The 18,850-nt window shown below is 46.8% G+C and overlaps 1 protein-coding gene across 1 annotated transcript; it reads left to right on the forward strand.

Moving 5' to 3' along the window:
* The first annotated feature begins 2,901 nt into the window (after positions 1-2,901).
* On the forward strand, positions 2,902-14,696 carry LOC110549815 (pancreatic triacylglycerol lipase). Its single transcript, XM_021639204.2, has 13 exons — positions 2,902-2,923; positions 3,051-3,096; positions 3,590-3,744; positions 4,747-4,869; positions 5,289-5,423; positions 6,414-6,525; positions 7,576-7,695; positions 7,808-7,927; positions 8,583-8,701; positions 10,677-10,806; positions 11,199-11,307; positions 11,892-12,056; positions 14,581-14,696. The coding sequence occupies exons 1-13, from the start codon at positions 2,921-2,923 to the stop codon at positions 14,642-14,644; spliced, it is 1,401 nt and encodes a 466-aa protein (XP_021494879.2). The 5' UTR covers positions 2,902-2,920; the 3' UTR covers positions 14,645-14,696.
* The last annotated feature ends 4,154 nt before the right edge of the window (positions 14,697-18,850 follow it).

Consider the following 18,850-nt stretch of genomic DNA (forward strand, 5'->3'; position numbering starts at 1 on the left):
CTCCAGCTTCCACACTCACACTCTGTGCTGGAAAGTCTTTAAACTCTGAGCTCCAGCAAAGCCAGCCAGGCCTTCTGCAGATTTGATGCTGAATTAGAGCGAAGCTGACAAGCTGTGGAAACCCAGCAATGCTGTGCTTTAAGGTGTGCTTGTAACAGCAGGGAGGCGTTGGCTATTATTTCACTCACTTTCTGGGCAACTAGAACCTCACATTTGGCAGGAGGGTTGTTAGGTAAGCTTCAAAATCCTGCCCACCCCCTGGAGCCACAGAGCTTTCCTTGTAACCTGCGGCCAGCATGCCTTCCTTCCCACGAGCAGCCTTGGCCATGGCAGAGCTAGATAGGGGAGCTAGGGCGGGCGCTCAGAAGGCTGGGTGAGTGTGGCCCCTGTGCTGGTTATCGGGCCACACAGGTGTCCTGAGGCCTTTCTCTCCTCACCTGAAGTACGGTGTCACAGAGCTGCCAGAATCAGGGTGCTGCCTAAGGGAAGATTTACCGCCTCTGCAAACAGAGCTATTTGACTAGAACCTTCCAGCCTTGTGTTTTTGTTACAGACCATCCAAGGTTTCTGGGTCAAAGTTGAGTGCCTGTGAGATGTTCTCTAAGCTTGCTGACGTGGAATTGTTCTTTCCAGTGGGAGTAGGTGGCAGCTCCATGTCCATGCTGCTCAAGGCTGACCTCCACACCTGTGATCTGGAGACGTGAGGAAGAACTTCAGAGGCTGGTGCATTTGTGGTGGTGCTAGTCCCATTTGCCCCGAGGAGTGTCCTCCAGATGCCACCACTGGAGGAGACCAGGCCAAAGGGGCTGATTATCACTAACCCTTGAGGTATAAATAGCCCCAAGCTGTCTACAAAGCAACAGTTTTTGTCAGGAATTGAAGTAAAATAATTGTTTAACTCCACAATTTTGGGGTCAAGACTTAAACAAATATATATTTTCATAATTTAGGAGGTTGTAGGAAAGGAATCAAACAAGTGTGGGGAGGGGGTGACCCAGCGCGGCTCTTTCCTCCCTGAGCTGACACAGTTGGCCCAGAGTTTTCACCGGAACATGGGGGTTAGAGACAGATGTGGTCCTGGGGGCAGGGGCGCTCGGCTGGCAGAGTATGCGTCTAGCTTGGGTGGACCACTGTGATCTCCAGCAGTGTGAACTGGTGTGCTGGTGCGTGTCTGAAGTCTCAGAGTTTGGGAGGTGGAGACGTGAGGATCAAAACCTCAAGGTTGTGATACTGGGCTACAGAGTGAGTCTGGGGCTGGCCTGGGGCATAGGAGCCTGCGTAGTCATGAACTCTTGCTCCTCTCTTCCCATCATGCACACAGCAGCTTACCACTGCAGCTGCTAGATTAGAGAAACTGATTTTTTTTTTTCCTGGAGCATTCTAAAGTATGAAACCACTTCAGTTTACAGACTAGTTCTCCACTGACAATGTATTTCAAAATTAGGTGATGTTGAACCCTAATTCAGTAGTTGAACAAAATAAGGGTCCCTAAGCTGTGGGACACACGGCCTAGAAGCGGTTCAGAAATGTGCTGATCACCTGGCAAGCAGAGTGTAAATGGCTTTAATATGGGATGAATGCTGTAGCTTAGCACAGCACGGCCAGGAGTAAACAAAACAGGGGTACAGCATTTCAGCTCTTCTTCCTCCCCTTTTAGTCTACCCCTTGTCCCCGTGCCCCTTTTCTCCTTTCCCCTCCCCCTTCCCTCTCTCAGATCTACTTCTGTCTCCTGTGCAGTGTTGGGGTTGAGTCCAGGCCCTGAGCATGCTAGGCAACTTTCGCCACAGAGCTGCACCCAAGACCAAGAGCTTATGGCTCGTAGGCAATCTTGTTATTCTATTCTTGTTTGTCAGACTCTTTGTTTGTTTATTACTTGACTCTTTTTGATCTATATACGTACCGGTTCTGTATGATTCTCTCTAAATTCCAGTCCTTAAAACTATGCTTCCTGCTATAACTTTAAACCACTGTCACACCAACCCACTGCAGTTGTGGAACACTGCTTTCAGAACAAAGTCACAGACTTTATTTGTGCAAGGTGAATTTTATTTAAAGTTAAAAATTTTTCCATTTTATTCATAATTTCATCTGATGGTGGAGTCCCCTGAACCTCTCTCTCTCCTCATTTTCTTCTTCCTCTTTTTAATTTTATGTCTATTATTAATGTGGGGAGCCATGGTGTATACGTGAGGTCAGGAGAGAGCTTTTGCAATTGGCTCTCTCCTTCTGCCATGTAGCTTCAAGGGATCAAACTCATGTTCTCAAATTTGCACAACAGGACCTTCTCCCCTGAGCCTCCTAGGGTTTTGGTGTGTGTGTGTGTAAGAGAGAGAGAGAGAGATCAGGCTAGCATGGAACTCACAATCTTCCTAAATCAAGACACCCTGTGCTGGCGTCATGGTGTGCACAGCGCATGTGCCCAGCTGTTAATTTACTCGTGTGTGGACTTGTAACATAAAGCACCCCCCCTTCATATTCTCTACATGCTCCCAAAGCTTTCTTCTGTGTCACTGTGTGCAAGGGGCAATCAGATTCCTTGTTGCTGTGTGGCTGGTAGAGCTGGTCTTCAAGACAGCTGTTGTCAAACGGGCAGGGTCTGGCTGTGTGGACGCCCTCAGGCACACGGATGAGCTGAGGAGAGACACATGCATAAGGACTGTTCTCAGGGGCAGAGAGAAGATGGTTCCTCTGAGCAGCTCCCGGGCATGCCGGTCGAGAACGTTCCGTATCTAGCACTTTCTCGCTTTCCCACCAACACCTTGGAACACAACCTGCTCTATCAAACTGCGCTTATCTGAGATTAAAATTAGAAATATGTCCTTGAAGCCGCTTTTCCGTGACACTGCCGGAAAGCTGAGGCTCTGCTATAAAAGGACGTGTCAGCACTCCCTCGTTGTCCGTGGAAGCTGACGGATCCGCCATGGTGAGTCAGGAACGCCACTTGGAGACTGATCTGTTAGCTTGCACCCGTCTCCCCCGAAGTCTGAGCGAGCGTGGACTGTGGCAGTCCATGGTCCGCTAGACTCAGCCATGTCTCCACCTCTGTGCAGATGCTGCTGCTGTGGACACTGGCAGTGCTTCTGGGAGTGGGAGCCGGTAAGAGAGATGCGTGGATGGGAAAGGGTGGCTGCGTGTATGGCTCTCCCCAGAAGGCCATGGCAGCCGCGTGCAAGCAGGATGAGGATGAGGACTTAGCTAAGGCCAACGTAAGACTGAGGAATTCTAGAAACAACCTGAGTTTAACGTGAGAGTAAGAGCCCCGGAGCATGGCTTTAGCCATGGTCCCCAAACACAGTTCCGACACCTGCGTCTTCAGCCAAGGTGAGGACACAAAGTGTGGCCCTTGCATAAAACTTAGAATTCTCCACCGGACATGTAAAGATGAAAGGTAGCTGCCAAGAGCCTCCACAGACAGGACACCCCGTATGTAGGCCACAGAAAACCCCTGGGCCGGGAGCTGGAGTCCTCGCCTGCCAGCGAGCTGGGACGCAGGGTGCTGTCAAGTCAGGGGAACAGCCTGTGTGCCCGGAGGCTCCAGCCGACAGGAAAAGTTGAGGTAACACCTCTGCGCACCTGTGCGTGGTTTCAGGAAGAGAGGTCTGCTACGACAGGCTCGGCTGCTTCAGCGACGACGCCCCGTGGTCAGGGACCCTCAATAGACCCCTGACGGGGCTGCCCTGGAGCCCAAAGCAGATCAACACCCGCTTTCTGCTGTACACCAATGAGAACCCCAACAACTACCAGGTAGGAACAGCTGTTGCCTTCAGCACGGAGTTTCACCTACATGTGTAATTGTCAGGAACAGTCAAGCGTGGTGAGGAGAATACAATGGAATTTGTATCTTTTGACTTCTCGAGCAGTCACGGTAATGACTCTTCAAAAGCTTATGTATAAGGGGCTATTCAATTCTTGTCTGTGTCCTCTCTTCAGCGTGCCGTATAAAATGTTATAACACATACAGTAATTATACATATTTATGCATAGTGGTGCATATCGTAATAAAGGCTATGTTATATTATATTTGTGTACTTTAAATAAGAGCCCCTAAGACATGCACATAGGGAATCTGCCTACTATGGTTCCACTTAAGAGGATTTGGTTGGAAAGTGATGCTTTCAGTAGAAGCTTCTGCACTGGCACCATCCGAGCTGTAGCCCCAGGAAGGAGCAGCGGGAACCGTGGCTTCTCGCTTTGCATTAACCATGAAGGTGAGCAACTGCCAGTCCTGTGAAGTGATGATAGAAACTAGGTTAGGTATTGACGATACATTTCCAAGTTACAGTGCTTTCCAGCCAGGGATGGTAGCGCCTTTAATCTGAGCGCTGCAAAGGTAGACGTTGGTTCAGGAGTTCAAGGCCATCCTCAGCTGTTTAGTGAGTTGAAGCCATTTGCTCTACATGAGACCCTGCCCAAAATAAAACAAAACCCACTTACAATATCTTCAACCTACACTGGATTTATTGAGCAATAACACCCTAGGCCTGGAGGAAAATTAGAATATCACATGTCTCCTACGTTGGGCTGATTATGAACCTGCGTAGACAGACACATGTATGCCCACGGACATCTGAGTGACACGGAGTAACATGATGTCTGAGTCAAAGCTACAGCAGCAGCTTGGGGATGACTGTGAACAGCTCCCTTTGTGGGTTTCAAGATTCCTACCTACCATCTCTGCCCACACATAAACGGTCCCAGAAGCTGCCAGAAGAAACCTGACCCCAAACACTTTCCCACCCCAAACAGCAAATCACTGCAGATGTATCAAGCATCAGAAGCTCCAATTTCAAAACCAACAGAAAGACCCGAATCATCATCCACGGATTCACTGATAAGGGAGAGGAGAACTGGCTGGCCAACATATGCAAGGTGAGTGTGGCGCTCTCCTAGGGAGGTGGCAGAGACAGCGGGACCTCCTTATCCTCAGTAAGGAGGACAAGGGCTGGGCAGCACACTGCAGCCTGGGCCTGCCTGAGCCTGCGTGTGAGCTCTGCAGCCTGGCAGCACTTCGGTTAAGCACGGACCCTTTACTGTCCCTGTGATGTCTCCAGTGTTTTCTCGAATCAAATGTCTACACTTGTCAGGAACCCCATCGTGGCCGCACCTCGGTCTGAGCCGGCGTTAGGCTCAGGAAGGACCACAGGCTCAGAAGAGACTGGGTTCTGGCCACAGCCATGGGGCTAACACCGCAGCTGCCTCGCAGCCGAGGAGAGGCTAGTCCAGACACTCGGCGTGTTAACCAGCAGTGAGCACGAGAAGGGGCTCACTGCAGTGTCTCCTCCGCACAGAACATGTTCAAGGTGGAGAGTGTGAACTGCATCTGTGTGGACTGGAAAGGAGGCTCCCGAACGACGTACTCGCAGGCCACCCAGAATGTCCGAGTTGTGGGGGCGGAAGTGGCATACTTGGCTAACACTCTCCAGGTAAATCATTCTGTGTTCCACACAGGCCCCAGACACTGGTGTTTGCATGCTCCTTCCTAAACAAAATCTGTACGTATAATAATCAACAAGGACAGATTTAACTAGGATACTAATTCCCCCAACCTCATCAACAATCTACATAATTCAATGACTAGTTTTTATTTTTAGTTAAGTGAACTTAAGCAGCCAGGCAGGTGACATTTGAGTTCTGCTGGACTTGTGTTTGCTTCAGTTGTGGGCATGGCCCCTGGGGCTGCTCTCGGCAGCGCTCAGCAGCTGAGGCTCAGCAGCCACGTGTCAGCGCTCACTGTGACTTCGCCCTTAATTATCGTCTGGTGTGCCAGACGATATGCTTACACTTCTTCTGTTTTGTTTTGTGTGTGTGGGTGCATGTGCTCATGTGGGTGTGCAAACATGCTCTGCACATGTGTGTGGAGTGTCTTCCTGCACTGCTATGCTGTCTGCTTTCTGAGATGAGTCTCCAACTCCTGGAGCCCACCAGTCCTGCCACAGGGGCGGGACTGGGTTCGCGTCCTGCCTGCCCTGCCTCTCCAGCATGGGGACTGCAGCATGGTCTCTCACATGGTGTCAGCGGTCCTAATTTGGGTCCCTGCGCTTCACTGCCTCTGCCGTCTCCCAGCTTTCCTTGATTTCGTTAACAGAAGCACGGGGGCAGCTAGTCTGACTGGGACACTGAAAGCCTTAAAACACACCAGGCTCAGACGTGCTTGATTAATTGCCCCGTGGACCCCTGATCCAAATTCTTGCTTCACCATCTCCGATTCTGACGAGCATGTCCTCTGGGGGATTTCTCTCACACCAGGATTCTACACAGCTGAACTCATTTCCATTTCTTAATCGCAGGGGTGTCCTGAAGCAGGGGCATGTCCTCTTAGAAACCAAGCTTTGGAGGCCACCTTTTGGCCATCTGGCATTTTGCGTGACTTGAAAACATTTTAGTGACTCTTTCCTTCATGTCATTTCCAACAGTCTCAGCTCGGATACTCACTCAACAACGTCCACCTCATCGGCCACAGCCTGGGCTCCCACATCGCCGGGGAGGCCGGGAAGAGGACGTTCGGGGCCATCGGGAGAATCACAGGTCAGTTCCACAGCAAGCACTCGATGGTTACATTGCACCCTCCACGGGCGCCACCGTGGGCCACCACGGGCACCACCTCGGGCGCCACCGCGGGCACCACCACGGGCGCCACCGCGGGACATAGGACAAAGCACTGCTTGGTCTTCTCTGAGCTGTGCCTGGTGATGGAGCTTAGAGCAGTGAGACCTGTTGCCAGGTTTCCTCGCTGTCAGTGTCTGGTGTTCACCACATTGTTTAATATGTAACTATGTTGCGTGTAACGGAAGCATGAGTCAGGACCTCCCCAAAACACTGCCTGCCTCCCACCTGCAGATACTCACAGAATTCAAGTTTCCTCAGCAGATAGCATTAATAGTGGCAGACCCTAACCCATGGAGTTTGCACATAACCAGTTGAATTCGTCTTAATTCCAGCGGGTAACAGATGTGAGCCTCATCAGCTACAACCCCCTGCTGGGGAGGAGGCTGCCGCTCAGGCTGCCTGGGGCTTCCTGCTCTGGGGCAGACTAATCAGGTGAAAGATAGCGTTTGCAAACTGTAGGCTAGCTGCGTTAGCCAGGGCCACAGGCTCAGGTAAGCCGCCAAGGAATGCTGCTGTCCTGGCCTGAGCGTGGCTACATCGAGGCCAACAGCTTCTGCTCTACCCCACTTCCTGTGCTGACCTGGTGACTCTCATGTTCCATAGTTTGAAAAAGTTGGTGCATTTGGATGGATGGAAACAGCCAGGAGTTTTGTTGTTTATTGAGAAAGCATTCTTCAGAACGTTCTTTCCCGTAGTTTGCCATTGGTTACCCCAGGCTGCTCTACCCAGCTGTGGACTCGGTCCCAGAGAGCCCTGCCTTCTGGAAGATTAGAACCCAGTGGAAATCCTTGGCCGGGAACGTTAGTTAGTTCAGTGCTTCCCGGGGTCAGCGGCCTGGCAGGGACGGCTGCTGGCAGCAACATGCTCAGCAGGGGCACAGCCTTCTGTCGGGGGCACTTCCCCTCTCTCCACACACACACGCTGATGTGATCTGACTGACATAACTGATGATGCCCCTATCTGCTCCAGGGTTGGACCCCGCCGAGCCTTACTTCCAGGGTACACCTGAAGAGGTACGACTGGACCCCTCGGATGCTCAGTTTGTGGATGCAATTCACACAGACGCTGCCCCCATGGTCCCCAACTTAGGTGAGCGCTGCCAGCCTGTCCCCTGGAGGGTTTGAATCTCAGTGTGAGGATGCTTCAGACAGCCTTGGTCAAACAGTAATAGAAACTCTCCATCACTTTTAAAACTCTTCAGGATTTGGAATGAGCCAAACTGTGGGTCACCTAGACTTCTTCCCAAATGGAGGAGTAGAAATGCCAGGATGCCAGAAGAATATTCTTTCCCAAATCGTTGACATCGATGGAATCTGGGAAGGTAAAACCCTCGTGCACACAGATTCCCACCCTGACAGTCCACGGTTCGCATTGTTAAACTTGTTAGCCATCTTGGAAGTGTGCTGATCTCATGCTGTGTTTTAAACAAAGGACTTCTGTGTCCCTGAGACATCATTCCTGTGACAAACAAATGTGAGGAAACTTTGGGGCAGCAATTGTATCTGTAACCCAAATTTTTCCTTTCTTTGAAAAAGATTTTGTTTGGATTGTATTTTGTCTGTATGTATTTACATGCATAACGTGTGCAGTGCCTGGTGCCAGAAGAATTCAGGTGCCCTGGAACTGGACTTCCACATGGTTGTGAGCTGCCACGTGGGTGCTGGTCACTGAACCTGCGCCTTCTGCAGAAGCAGCCAGTGCTTTCAGCTGCTGGCCTCGCTCTCCAGTCCCAGCTCTGAGGGGCTCGCTCAGGGGACATGTTACGTACCATGTATCTGTATGGAGCAGCATTTCTCTTCTCAGGTTGTTTTCTGTTTGCTTAATGACTATTATGATTCTGAAGTGTGTTTACTCATCACGTCTGACATCCTACACCTTTCCTAAACCACCCTGCACTGTGGCCGCCGCGAGCTGCCCTAATTAGAGCAGTCATTTACTAGTGACATAGAGCCATGAATCTGCCACTGACTCCACAGGAACCCGTGACTTCGCTGCCTGTAACCACTTGAGAAGCTACAAGTATTACGCGGACAGCATCCTCAACCCGACTGGCTTTGCGGGCTTCTCCTGTAGCTCCTACAATGTGTTTGCTGCAGTAAGTAGCTTCCACCTGCCCGCGTTCCCTCATGCTTCATTTTGTTCCCCTCATCGCTGGAGACCCAACCAGAGCTGCATGCCTGCCATGCTCCCAGTTGGTGCTGTGCTCTGTCTCTGGACTGTTGCGACTATTGGTTACAGATATGGCTCATTGTGGTGATGTCACTTGCTGACCATTTACAGTTGTGCATTTGTAGTATTAACTCATGCACATGCATTTCAGTAGCAAAGAAAGCTTTAAGCATTACAGGGATCCGGATAATGGGTTTGGAAGTGAACATTTCTGTCTCCAGTAAATGTTCAAACTGGTTGTGGGGCAAGGAATCCTAAGCACACACATAAAATGCTGGTTTGGAGCAATCTGAGAAGCCCTGTCTACAGGATGCTGATGGGCAGGAGGGTGGTATGCAAGTGCTGACCTTTAAACTATAGGATTATGGACATGTGTCTTCACAATCTCAGATTCATCAGTAGTTTTTACGTTTGTTCACACTTTTATCCTTTCTTCAGTATTGTCTTGAACATGATATTTCTATTGACTTATGTTTTAGAAAATTATTTTTTTCACTATAGCCTTTTTTAACAAAAAAACTTTACCACTGCTATGTAGAAAAGAAAATTTCAAGTAACCAAAATCCCCTGTAAGTCACAATTACCAGAGAGATATACCTTAGTTATTAAGAACAGGGACTACATGATGTTGGGCAAAGTATTTGATTTCTCTAAGACTTTCTTCATCTAAAATGAAGTTATGTCAGACCCAAGGCCCTTAGTGAAGCAGTTAATCACATGACACATGTTAAGTGCTTGGCTCAAAGCAACAACAGCAGCAGCACAGTAATCAAAGTATGGGAGAGGGGCACATATTTGGTTCACATGTAACTTTGCTGTACAGTAAGAGCTGATCTCTCCTCTTGGTTTGATTTTATCCTTATCTTCCTTCAAACAAATGATCCAAAAGTATTTAGGCTCCACGCAGTGAAGAGCCTGATTCAATGACATAAAAGCTCCCTTGTAAGATGCCCGGCACCTTTGTAAGGAAAATGTCCCAGTTTTGTTCCTGTGCCTTTGGACCCCTTCCTCCCCTTCCACCCCAACTGCCATCCTGGTGGTGGTTCAATCAAGTGTGTGCTCCACAGAGCAAATGGCTGTGGCCCCTAGGTCCATGGCTTCCTGGTTCCTTTGGAATGCAGGCCAAAGCCCTGAAGGACATACTTGGCTGGGGCTTTTGGACTCTTGGGAAACACCCATAGGAAGCCTAGTGCATTTCTCCCTGGCCGACACAGTCTTTCCTTAGCTTGCTGGATGTCCATACCTGATTTGATATCACTGAGAAGTCCTCCATGTGTCTCTCTTGGGGAGGACCCTTCCCTCCAGAGTGGGACTGGGCTGTCAGTCCTCCTGACACGGGTGCTTAGCCTCTATCCCCTTTCCCATAATCCCTGGTGAGGGGGCAGTTTCCCCTGTGTTCTTTGTGTGCCAGCTGCCTGGCTAAGTCTTCATCCAAATGGATCATTTTCTCTCCACACTGGAAACTTCACATTCTGAGATGTGAGCGTGCCAAGTGACACTAGGGGATGGAGAAGGGCCTGAATTCTGAGCTGTCACCCTCTGAGTGGATCCTGGTGTGCCTGGCAGATGCTTATTTCATGTCTTGTTCTTTTTTATGTGATCTTTCCGGAATAAATTCCAGTCATTCTAGTGAATGTCTAAGAACAAAGTAAGTTGCAGAGACAAAGGTAATATAAATACAAGGCAGTTATCCTACGGTGGCTTTTATACTTTCATGTAAGCAGGGATGGAATTGAAGGCTTAGCCGTGGATAATGAGAGAGAGGCACCTTTAGCTTTCCCCGGGACCCTGTCGCTGTCCACCATCACCATCACTGAGCTTTGGCTCAGTACAAAACGTGTAGGAAGAAATGGTGCCCATTGCAGTGGGGACGCCCCAGTCACTGTCCCCTGACCTTACAGAACAAGTGCTTCCCCTGTGCGCATGGCGTCTGCCCCCAGATGGGCCACTACGCTGACAGGTTTCCCGGGAAAACAAATGGACTGTACCAGAAGTTTTATCTGAACACTGGTGATAAGAGCAACTTTGCACGTGAGTTTCTATTTTTATTAATTTTTTCAGTGTAGTTCTCCTTTTGGGGTGGATGGGACTGGGTGTGAAGCCCAGAGCCTGATGACGCCCATCGGTGCTGAGCTGCTGAGCTGCAGCCCTGCTGCAAATGTAAACAAGATTGCTTCTTAGGCCCTTGCTAGAAACAGCAGAGCACAACAAAACCCTCCTCCATCAGCTCTGGAAACGTTCTCTGTTGTCCTGGCCTGCTGGGGCCTGACCCCACACGCTGAAGAAAACGACTGTGACGTTCTACAGAAGGACTGCCGACAGCATGGGAGGCTATTCCAATCCCGCATTTGCTGGGCACGTGCTAACCTCTGTCAGTGCCTCTGGTCTCCAAGCTGATGGTGTGCAATGTCGCTTCCACACAGGTTGGCGGTACCAGGTGGCTGTCACCCTGTCTGGACAGTCGGTCACTGGACACATTCTGGTTTCTTTGTTTGGAAATGGAGGAAACTCTAAACAGTATGAAATTTTCAAGTGAGTAAAATATCACTCGGTGCTTCTTAAATTTTAGCTTGCTATGAATGTCTGACGTACATTGTTGATTCATTCTCTAGTATATATGTAGCATATTTTCACCTATAGCAGAAAAGCAATCTTGTAGCTCTTACACATTAATAAATTTCAAAATTATATTTAATTTTTTCTGATATTTTCTGTGAAAACCATTCATGTTTATTTTGTTGCCTGACACTTGATTTATAATGAGTAAATAATTATTCCCTACAGAACAGTAGAGAAAATATTTTATAATGACAGCATTATTTATTCAACTATGAAAATTGAGACAAAGACATACCTGATTCCATGGTAAAGAAAAGACGACTAAAATAAATCTGAGCTATTGATAGAGAAAGCTACCACCCTGCTCAAATTCACATGTGAATTTACCTCAGACATTTGGATGACGAATGTTTTATCAAGAAGCTGAGATTCAACAGAAGTGAACTGGTGTAGAAACATATATGTACATTTCCTTCCATTATACATCCATGTGCAGTTGGTTCTGTGTGTATTTATGTGTGTTCATATACATTTTTGTTGACCTCACACCTTCTCAGGGGCTCTCTGAAATCAGGCAACACTCACGTCAATGAATTCGACTCTGATGTGGACGTTGGAGACCTGCAGAGGGTCAAGTTTATCTGGTACAACAACGTGATCAACCCGAGTCTACCCCGAGTGGGAGCTTCGAGGATCGCGGTGGAAAGAAACGACGGCAGAGTGTAAGCACTGAGGAGTGGAAGATACGAGGGGTCAAATGTGTCTATTCACACTAAAGCGTTCACACTCCTCAGAGGGGGTCACACGCGTCCCAGCCAGGACTGCTTCCTATGACCTAAGGTGTCGTTAGGAGACTGTCGGATGTCAGGAATGGGAGAAGAATCTTTCCCCTGGCAGATAGGCTTAGACTATGTGTGTGACCCACAGGCACACCATCCCCCAGGCTTCATGGGGTTACCAAATTCATGGCCACCTAGGTTGTCAGGAACTAGTTAAGTTATCAAGGAACAAACAGAATTACACTGTTCTGTGTCACTGGTCTTTTTGGCAAAGCCTAAGGACCAGAAGGTCAAGTTTCCATGGAGTTAGGGCTGTTCACAGAGGGATGCCAGGATAGAGCAGAGACACGCTTGCGACACCAGTGCCAGCCCCAGTGTCTGTGATTGGTAGGCAGAGTCCAGCAAACACCCGGTCATCCTTCTGAAACCAGCGAGCGAGACTAATGCTCTCACAGGAGGTGGAGCCCAAGGCCCCTCAGACACCAAAAGTTCACAGACAATACATGGGCAACAGTTTTCAAGATGTAGAACTTTAGGCAGCAGTGCACAGGGAAGCCCGAAATACAAAAAACAAGCCAGGGGGGCCTTAAAATCGCCCCACAAGCTGAGGGCCCCAAGAGGCCCTCCAGGATGTGGTGGAGGCAGGTTTGAATAGGCTCTCGGCATTTAGGAGATGGAGCTGAGAATTGGAATCCCGAGCAGCCTGAGTTTGTGACACAGCCAACCAGACAAGATAGGGCTGCAGAAAGACATGATAGATTCTAGCAAGTCCCCTTGGATATTTGGCACAGTCTGATGACCTTGCTTGTGTGAGCAAACCAGCCATGTCAGGCACATAGAAGGGCTAGAGGGGTGCCCATTCCTCTCCGGGAGTGAGACTAGAGCCTGTTTCCGCCAGGCAGATTACAGAAGCCTGCCACTTTATTGATACTGGGTGGAATATTTAACAATGTCCTCTTTCTTGCTAGATTTAGCAAGTCTTAAATGGCTTAAGATAACTACATCCCACAACACACTTAAATAAGATGTAAACAGCAGCAACAAGTTAAAAATCCAGTACCTGACATTAATTCAAATAGTCCAAGCTGTGCAACCAGCAAGACAAGACAACCTATAATGAAGAAAGTGACCAATGAATTACCATCCAATTGAGTTGGTATGGATGTTAGCATAACAGATAAGGGTATTATTGTACTTATCAATACTCACCCCATTAGTTCAGGAAGGATCGGGGGAAGGTGGCACACGTTGATGGAGTACCGGGAGGGTGGAAGGGGAAGGCGTGGTTGTGTGTGCGCAACCCTGGGTGGTGGAGTGTGGTGGGGCGTAGAGCGAGGACAGCGAGGGATACAGCATCTGAGAAGGAGAGGGTGGGAAAAAGACACTATTGAAGGCCCTGTGCCCCAAGCCAACTGGCATGCTGCCGTTTGTGTGTGTAATGTAGTAAGTTAGGTGTGTGTGTCACCAATTCTAAAGTAAGCACTGTAAGCATAAAGAACTAGAGCAAACAAATTAACAGAGTTATAAGATGAAAAAATTGACATCTCTAAGTGAACATAAAGAGGCAAAGAAAAAAGAAAACAACAACAAAAGAAAACACATAGAGAGTTGGTGGTTTTACACCTAACTAGAACCAAAAGCACAGTAAGTGAAAGTGATCAAAACACCAAGATCAAGGGGCAGGTCACAGCTGGATGTGGTGTCACACACCTTTATTACCCATACCTGGGCAGCAGAGGCAGGCAGATCTCAGTGGGTTCAAACCTACTGGTCTAAAAAGTGAGTTCCAGGCCATCCAGGGCTACACAGTGAGTCCCTGTTTCAAAAAGCAAAAACAAACAAATAATAATAAAAACAAAGACAGAGGTCAGCACACTTGGTTTTTAGCATCAATACTTCATTGAATTGTGCCTACCTGAAAGGTATTTTAAATATGAATCACAAGTAGACAGAAAAAGTTATACTATTACTCAGAAAAGCACAAACTGAAAGAATGATGAATGCCACCATGAATGTATTTAAATGATTAAGTTTAAAAAGATTGACAATGCCAAAAATGTTTGAAGACAAGGGGAATCTTAAGCTCTTGGGTACTGTCCACGGCACATAAAATGAGGCACCCATTCTAGAGAGTGGTTTGATGGCAATTTCCTAAAAGCCAAACATGCCAGCCGTACACTGCTGAAGTTCGTTATTATAATGTCTTTGCTTCCCAGTGTCAGTTGCACGCAGTCACAGAGACTGGAATGATATGGAAATGAGCACTTCTTGTCTTCTGTGGCTACCTGACAGCTCTCCTCTAGCTGTTGACGATCATACTAGGAGGCTGAGCTGATTCAGTCTCCGATATCCTGAAGTCTGTGCCCTCTCAGGCTGCTGGGGCAGGCGTGGAGCTGGGTCAGGGACAGGTGTGTCAGCTCTGCACTTGCGTGAGGAGGAGGTGACTCTGTGTGTTTTCTCTCCTCAGGTTCAACTTCTGCAGTCAGGAAACTGTGAGGGAGAACGTCCTGCTCACACTCTCTGCGTGCTAGGAGGCTGCAGACGTGTGACCCCAAGCCGCAATAAAATCTAGCACTAAAACAACGCATGCTGTGTGTCCTCATTTCTAAGAAACTTCTGGAGAGAATGATCAAACCTTAAATTCTTGGGTGCATGTTAAGCCATAAATGACTGACTGTAAACTTGTGGTGTTTGACTTTGGGAATATTGCCTAAATTATAGAACCACCCTGTCCCCTGCCAATGCTCTCAACACCATTCTCACCACGTAAGACAGAGCTCCAGGCAACCCCGTGATGGCGGTGCTAGGAGTAGCCACTTTCCCATCACTCTCTGGTCAGGCATGTCAGGCATGAGGGAACACCGAGACATGTCTGGGCTTTCCCATAGTTTTGCTTCTCCTACTGTGGTCTCTCAGAACCTCTGTTCCTCCACAATCTATTTGATCTCCTGTTCTTGCTGGGCCCTTCTCAATGTGGCCTTCATCCAGGACCCAGCCTCACCCTCAGCACATTCCTTCAGAAAGTCCGTATCCTGGACCTAGCTCCAGGGACAAACTCTGCTGTCTTATACAGTTGTTTGCATTTATGCCGACCTCAAATTATACCACAGAACCATACAAACAAAAACAGTACGGTACTGTCATAAAAACGCTCAGGTAGATGGCTATGGCCACCCAACCTTTAACAAAGGTATCAAAAAGCATGGGTAGAGAAAAGGGAGACTCCTGATGTGATGCTGGGAAAACTGAGCATCTACTAAGGTGGAAGCAGGCTCATCCCTCACCCCACAAAAAGTCAGCTCAAGATGGGACAAAGACCAGATAGCTCTGCACACAGCCACAGACCATGACTGCTGAAAGTGTCTCCAGGAGCTCGGGAAGTCACTGCCGTCCTTAGTACATGTTGCTACATGAAGTTAAAAATCTTCAATGTAGCAAAAGAAGGAATCAGCAAAGAGAAGAGAGAGCCTACAGAAGAGAGGCTAACCTTTTCTAGTTACAACAGGGGATTTTTCCATGCCTCCCTGTTGGTCTGTTATGTTACCCAGCGGTGTTGGTCAGCTTCACCATTTCTGTTTTATAGACTGGGTAAATATATTATGTACCCAGCATGCAATATATATGTACCCAGACTCCAAGATTCTAGAGGCGTATTTCTACCCTACTTATTCTAGCACTATAGATAGATAGATAGATAGATAGATAGATAGATAGATAGATAGGTGGATGGATGGATGGATGGATGGTAGATGGATGATAAGTAGATAGTTAATAGAGATGATATATACATACATACATACATACATACACACACATACATATATACATACATGCATACAAGAAAGACAAGAAAAGACACACACAAACCCAAGGGAAAACTGTAGAAAATATATATGGACTTCTCAAATTCTATCAACTAAGGAATTAATATGTGTTGCCTAATGTGTGTGTGTGTGTGTGTGAGTGATGGCTGTTCCTGGTTGTCAACTTGACTTACATTTAGATATTAACCCAAATGACTGGGCACACCTGTGAAGAATTTTTCCTTAATTAAATCATTTGAAGTAGAAAGACCCACTTCTAATCCAATCTGGTGCTTTTAGGAATAGTGCTTCCTCAAGATTCAGCTATACAACTCCTGGGTATATACTCAAAATTGTTCCCTCATATAACAAGGACATTTGCTCAGCCACGTTCATAGCAGCTTTATTCCTAATAGCCAGAGTCTATACATTTCAGTCAAACAGAAAGTTCAGTCCGTTTCCCACAGACAACAAGGCTCTTTGCAACTATGTAGCACCTGGTTCGTCCAGGAGGTAGCGATTCATCACACAGTATCCAATAAGTGTTTTAAAGGCAGGGTAAAAACAAACGGCTGTGCAGGCGTCAGTCTATAACGGGACCAACTGGTGGCACAATTTGAACAGTAGGATTTGGATGTTATTAACATTAGCCGCGAGGTGGCCCAAAGGACTCCAGGGGCCTGTGAACACCAAGGCTCTGCATACCTGATAGACGCCACAGAAGCTTACTGGGTTTCTGTGATGGAGCAATTTTAAAATTTCATTACTCTATATCTATTAACTACTATGCATGTCTAGTTCTTATTTTCAGTGGCGTGTAGTCATTGCATATAATGACAAGTTTCATAAAGTTACCTTTGTTAGGTGAATTTGAATGCAATGAGTCTAAAACCAAAAGAATCTTCGGTTATCATAGTGTTTTTCTTAGTAGTTGGTTTGTTATTTTGCTCTGTACATGAGTGAACATCCTCATTATCAAAGCTGCACAACCTTCAAGATCTACACACAGCCTGCTTCAGCTTCCCGGAGCTGGGATTATAGAAGGATGCCATCGCACAGCTCTTAGCTCTTAAACGTTGTCAACAGGATTGTTTTAAAATTTCTCTTTCAATGGTTCATTCTTTGTGTGTAAAAATGCTAACTTTAAAAATGTTAAATATATATGCAGTTATTTTATATAACATATATAAATTTTATATATCTGTGTATAATCACATATATAATTTATACCCTGAAGTTTTCCTGGTCCTTATTAATTTTAATAGGACCTTTTTGTACAGCATTTAGTGTTTTTCTATGTGGAAAATCATGCTGTCTACACAAAAGACAACCTAGCTTCTCCTTTCTAACATATATATACAATGTTTCTTTCTTTGACTTTTGGTCTGGCCAGAGCACCTAGTATGTTAGGGAAAAATTACGAAAGCAGTCAGCTCTCACTTACTACACACCTTGGGATCAGAGTGTTCGACTTTCCATGGTCGATGTCACGCTGGCCACGTAATTGCCACACATTGCTTCCTTCCTCATTGCATCGACAAAACAGTCTCAACATACGTCACGTGTTAGGTCACAAAATCCCTAAAATTTTAGAAAGAATTAAATTAGTTATCCTTTCTGATTACAGTGGTATAGAACAATAAAACCCCTCTTACACATGGAAATTAACCAGTATAGTTCATTAAAGAGATTAAAAGGAAAATACATTTTTTCAGATAAATGATAACTGAAACAATGCATAATAACAATGCAATTTCTTTATATTATTACCTTTGAAACAATACTGTTTCATGCAACACAAAAAGATAGCTATGAGGAAAGTTTATAGTAATAAATGTCTACATTAAAAAACAATTACCCTCAACAACCTAATAATTCACTCAAAAGCTATAAAATCAAGAACACACCAACCCCTAAATTATTAGAAGAATGGAAATAATAAGGATAAAGGAAGAAATATGTGAAACGAGTAAGAAATATTTAAGATCAATAACATGCTGAGCTGCTTTCTGAAAGAAAAGTGAAGTCAACAGAGCTTTGTTTCAAACGAAACACAAAGGATGAAAACAAAGTCAGTAGAAAAAGGAGATGTTTCAACTGGTGCTAGAGAAACACAAAGCAAGATGAGAGACTATGACAGTGACAGACCGAAAACTGTATAATCTATGATCAACAGTCATCTCTGGGCCCATACAACACACCAAGACTGAACAATGAAGAAATAGAACACTTGAGCACTAGTGAGCCAGGAAATGGAATTAAGAGTAAAAAGAGATATCCAACCAAAAACCCCAACAGGGGCTGAGACGTTAAAACTTACAGACCTGTCAAGAGGAAGGCCCACCTCCCAAGGGGGTTGATTGCCCCAACTAGCAACTTGATCTGGAACCAACTAAGTGAGAAGTCTCTAGGCCAGCAGTTTTCAACCTGTGGGTCATGTCTCCTTTGGCAAACATCTGTCTCCCAAAATATTCACGTTGTGATTCATAACAGTAGCAAAATTACCGTTATGAAGTAACCTAATATTAATCTTACGGTTAGGGGTCACCAAACACGAGGAACTGTATTAAATAGAGGGTCACAGCATTAGGGAGCTGAGAACCACTGCCCTAGACTGACCGTTGGGGGCATTTCAGGGAAGGGCTGAGCGAGACCCTGTCATCAGTGAGGCACCTTCTGGCAGGGATCCATATCATGGCATGATTTTGTTGCCGTCGTTTTGGCAGAGCTAAGGGCAGAATGTGTACATTGCAACACTGAAATGTATGTCTGGCCCATTTTTACATTTCAACATGTCTTGTATTATATTCCTAGCGAGCAGCGCTCACCAGGAAAACACAGGCCAGGGGAAGGAGAGCTCTGAGTTTGAGGACAGCAGCAGGACTGTGTACACAGCATATCTGACAGTGCCGCAGAGGACAGAGCACAGACAAG

Source organism: Meriones unguiculatus, chromosome 1 (genome assembly GCF_030254825.1).
Source record: "Meriones unguiculatus strain TT.TT164.6M chromosome 1, Bangor_MerUng_6.1, whole genome shotgun sequence".
Taxonomy (NCBI): Eukaryota; Metazoa; Chordata; class Mammalia; order Rodentia; family Muridae; genus Meriones; species Meriones unguiculatus.

Coding starts and splice junctions, on each gene's coding strand:
- LOC110549815 (XM_021639204.2), top strand. Junction 3,097..3,589: donor GCTTCTGGGAGTGGGAGCCG/GTAAGAGAGATG, acceptor GCGTGGTTTCAG/GAAGAGAGGTCTGCTACGAC. Junction 7,928..8,582: donor CATCGATGGAATCTGGGAAG/GTAAAACCCTCG, acceptor CTGACTCCACAG/GAACCCGTGACTTCGCTGCC.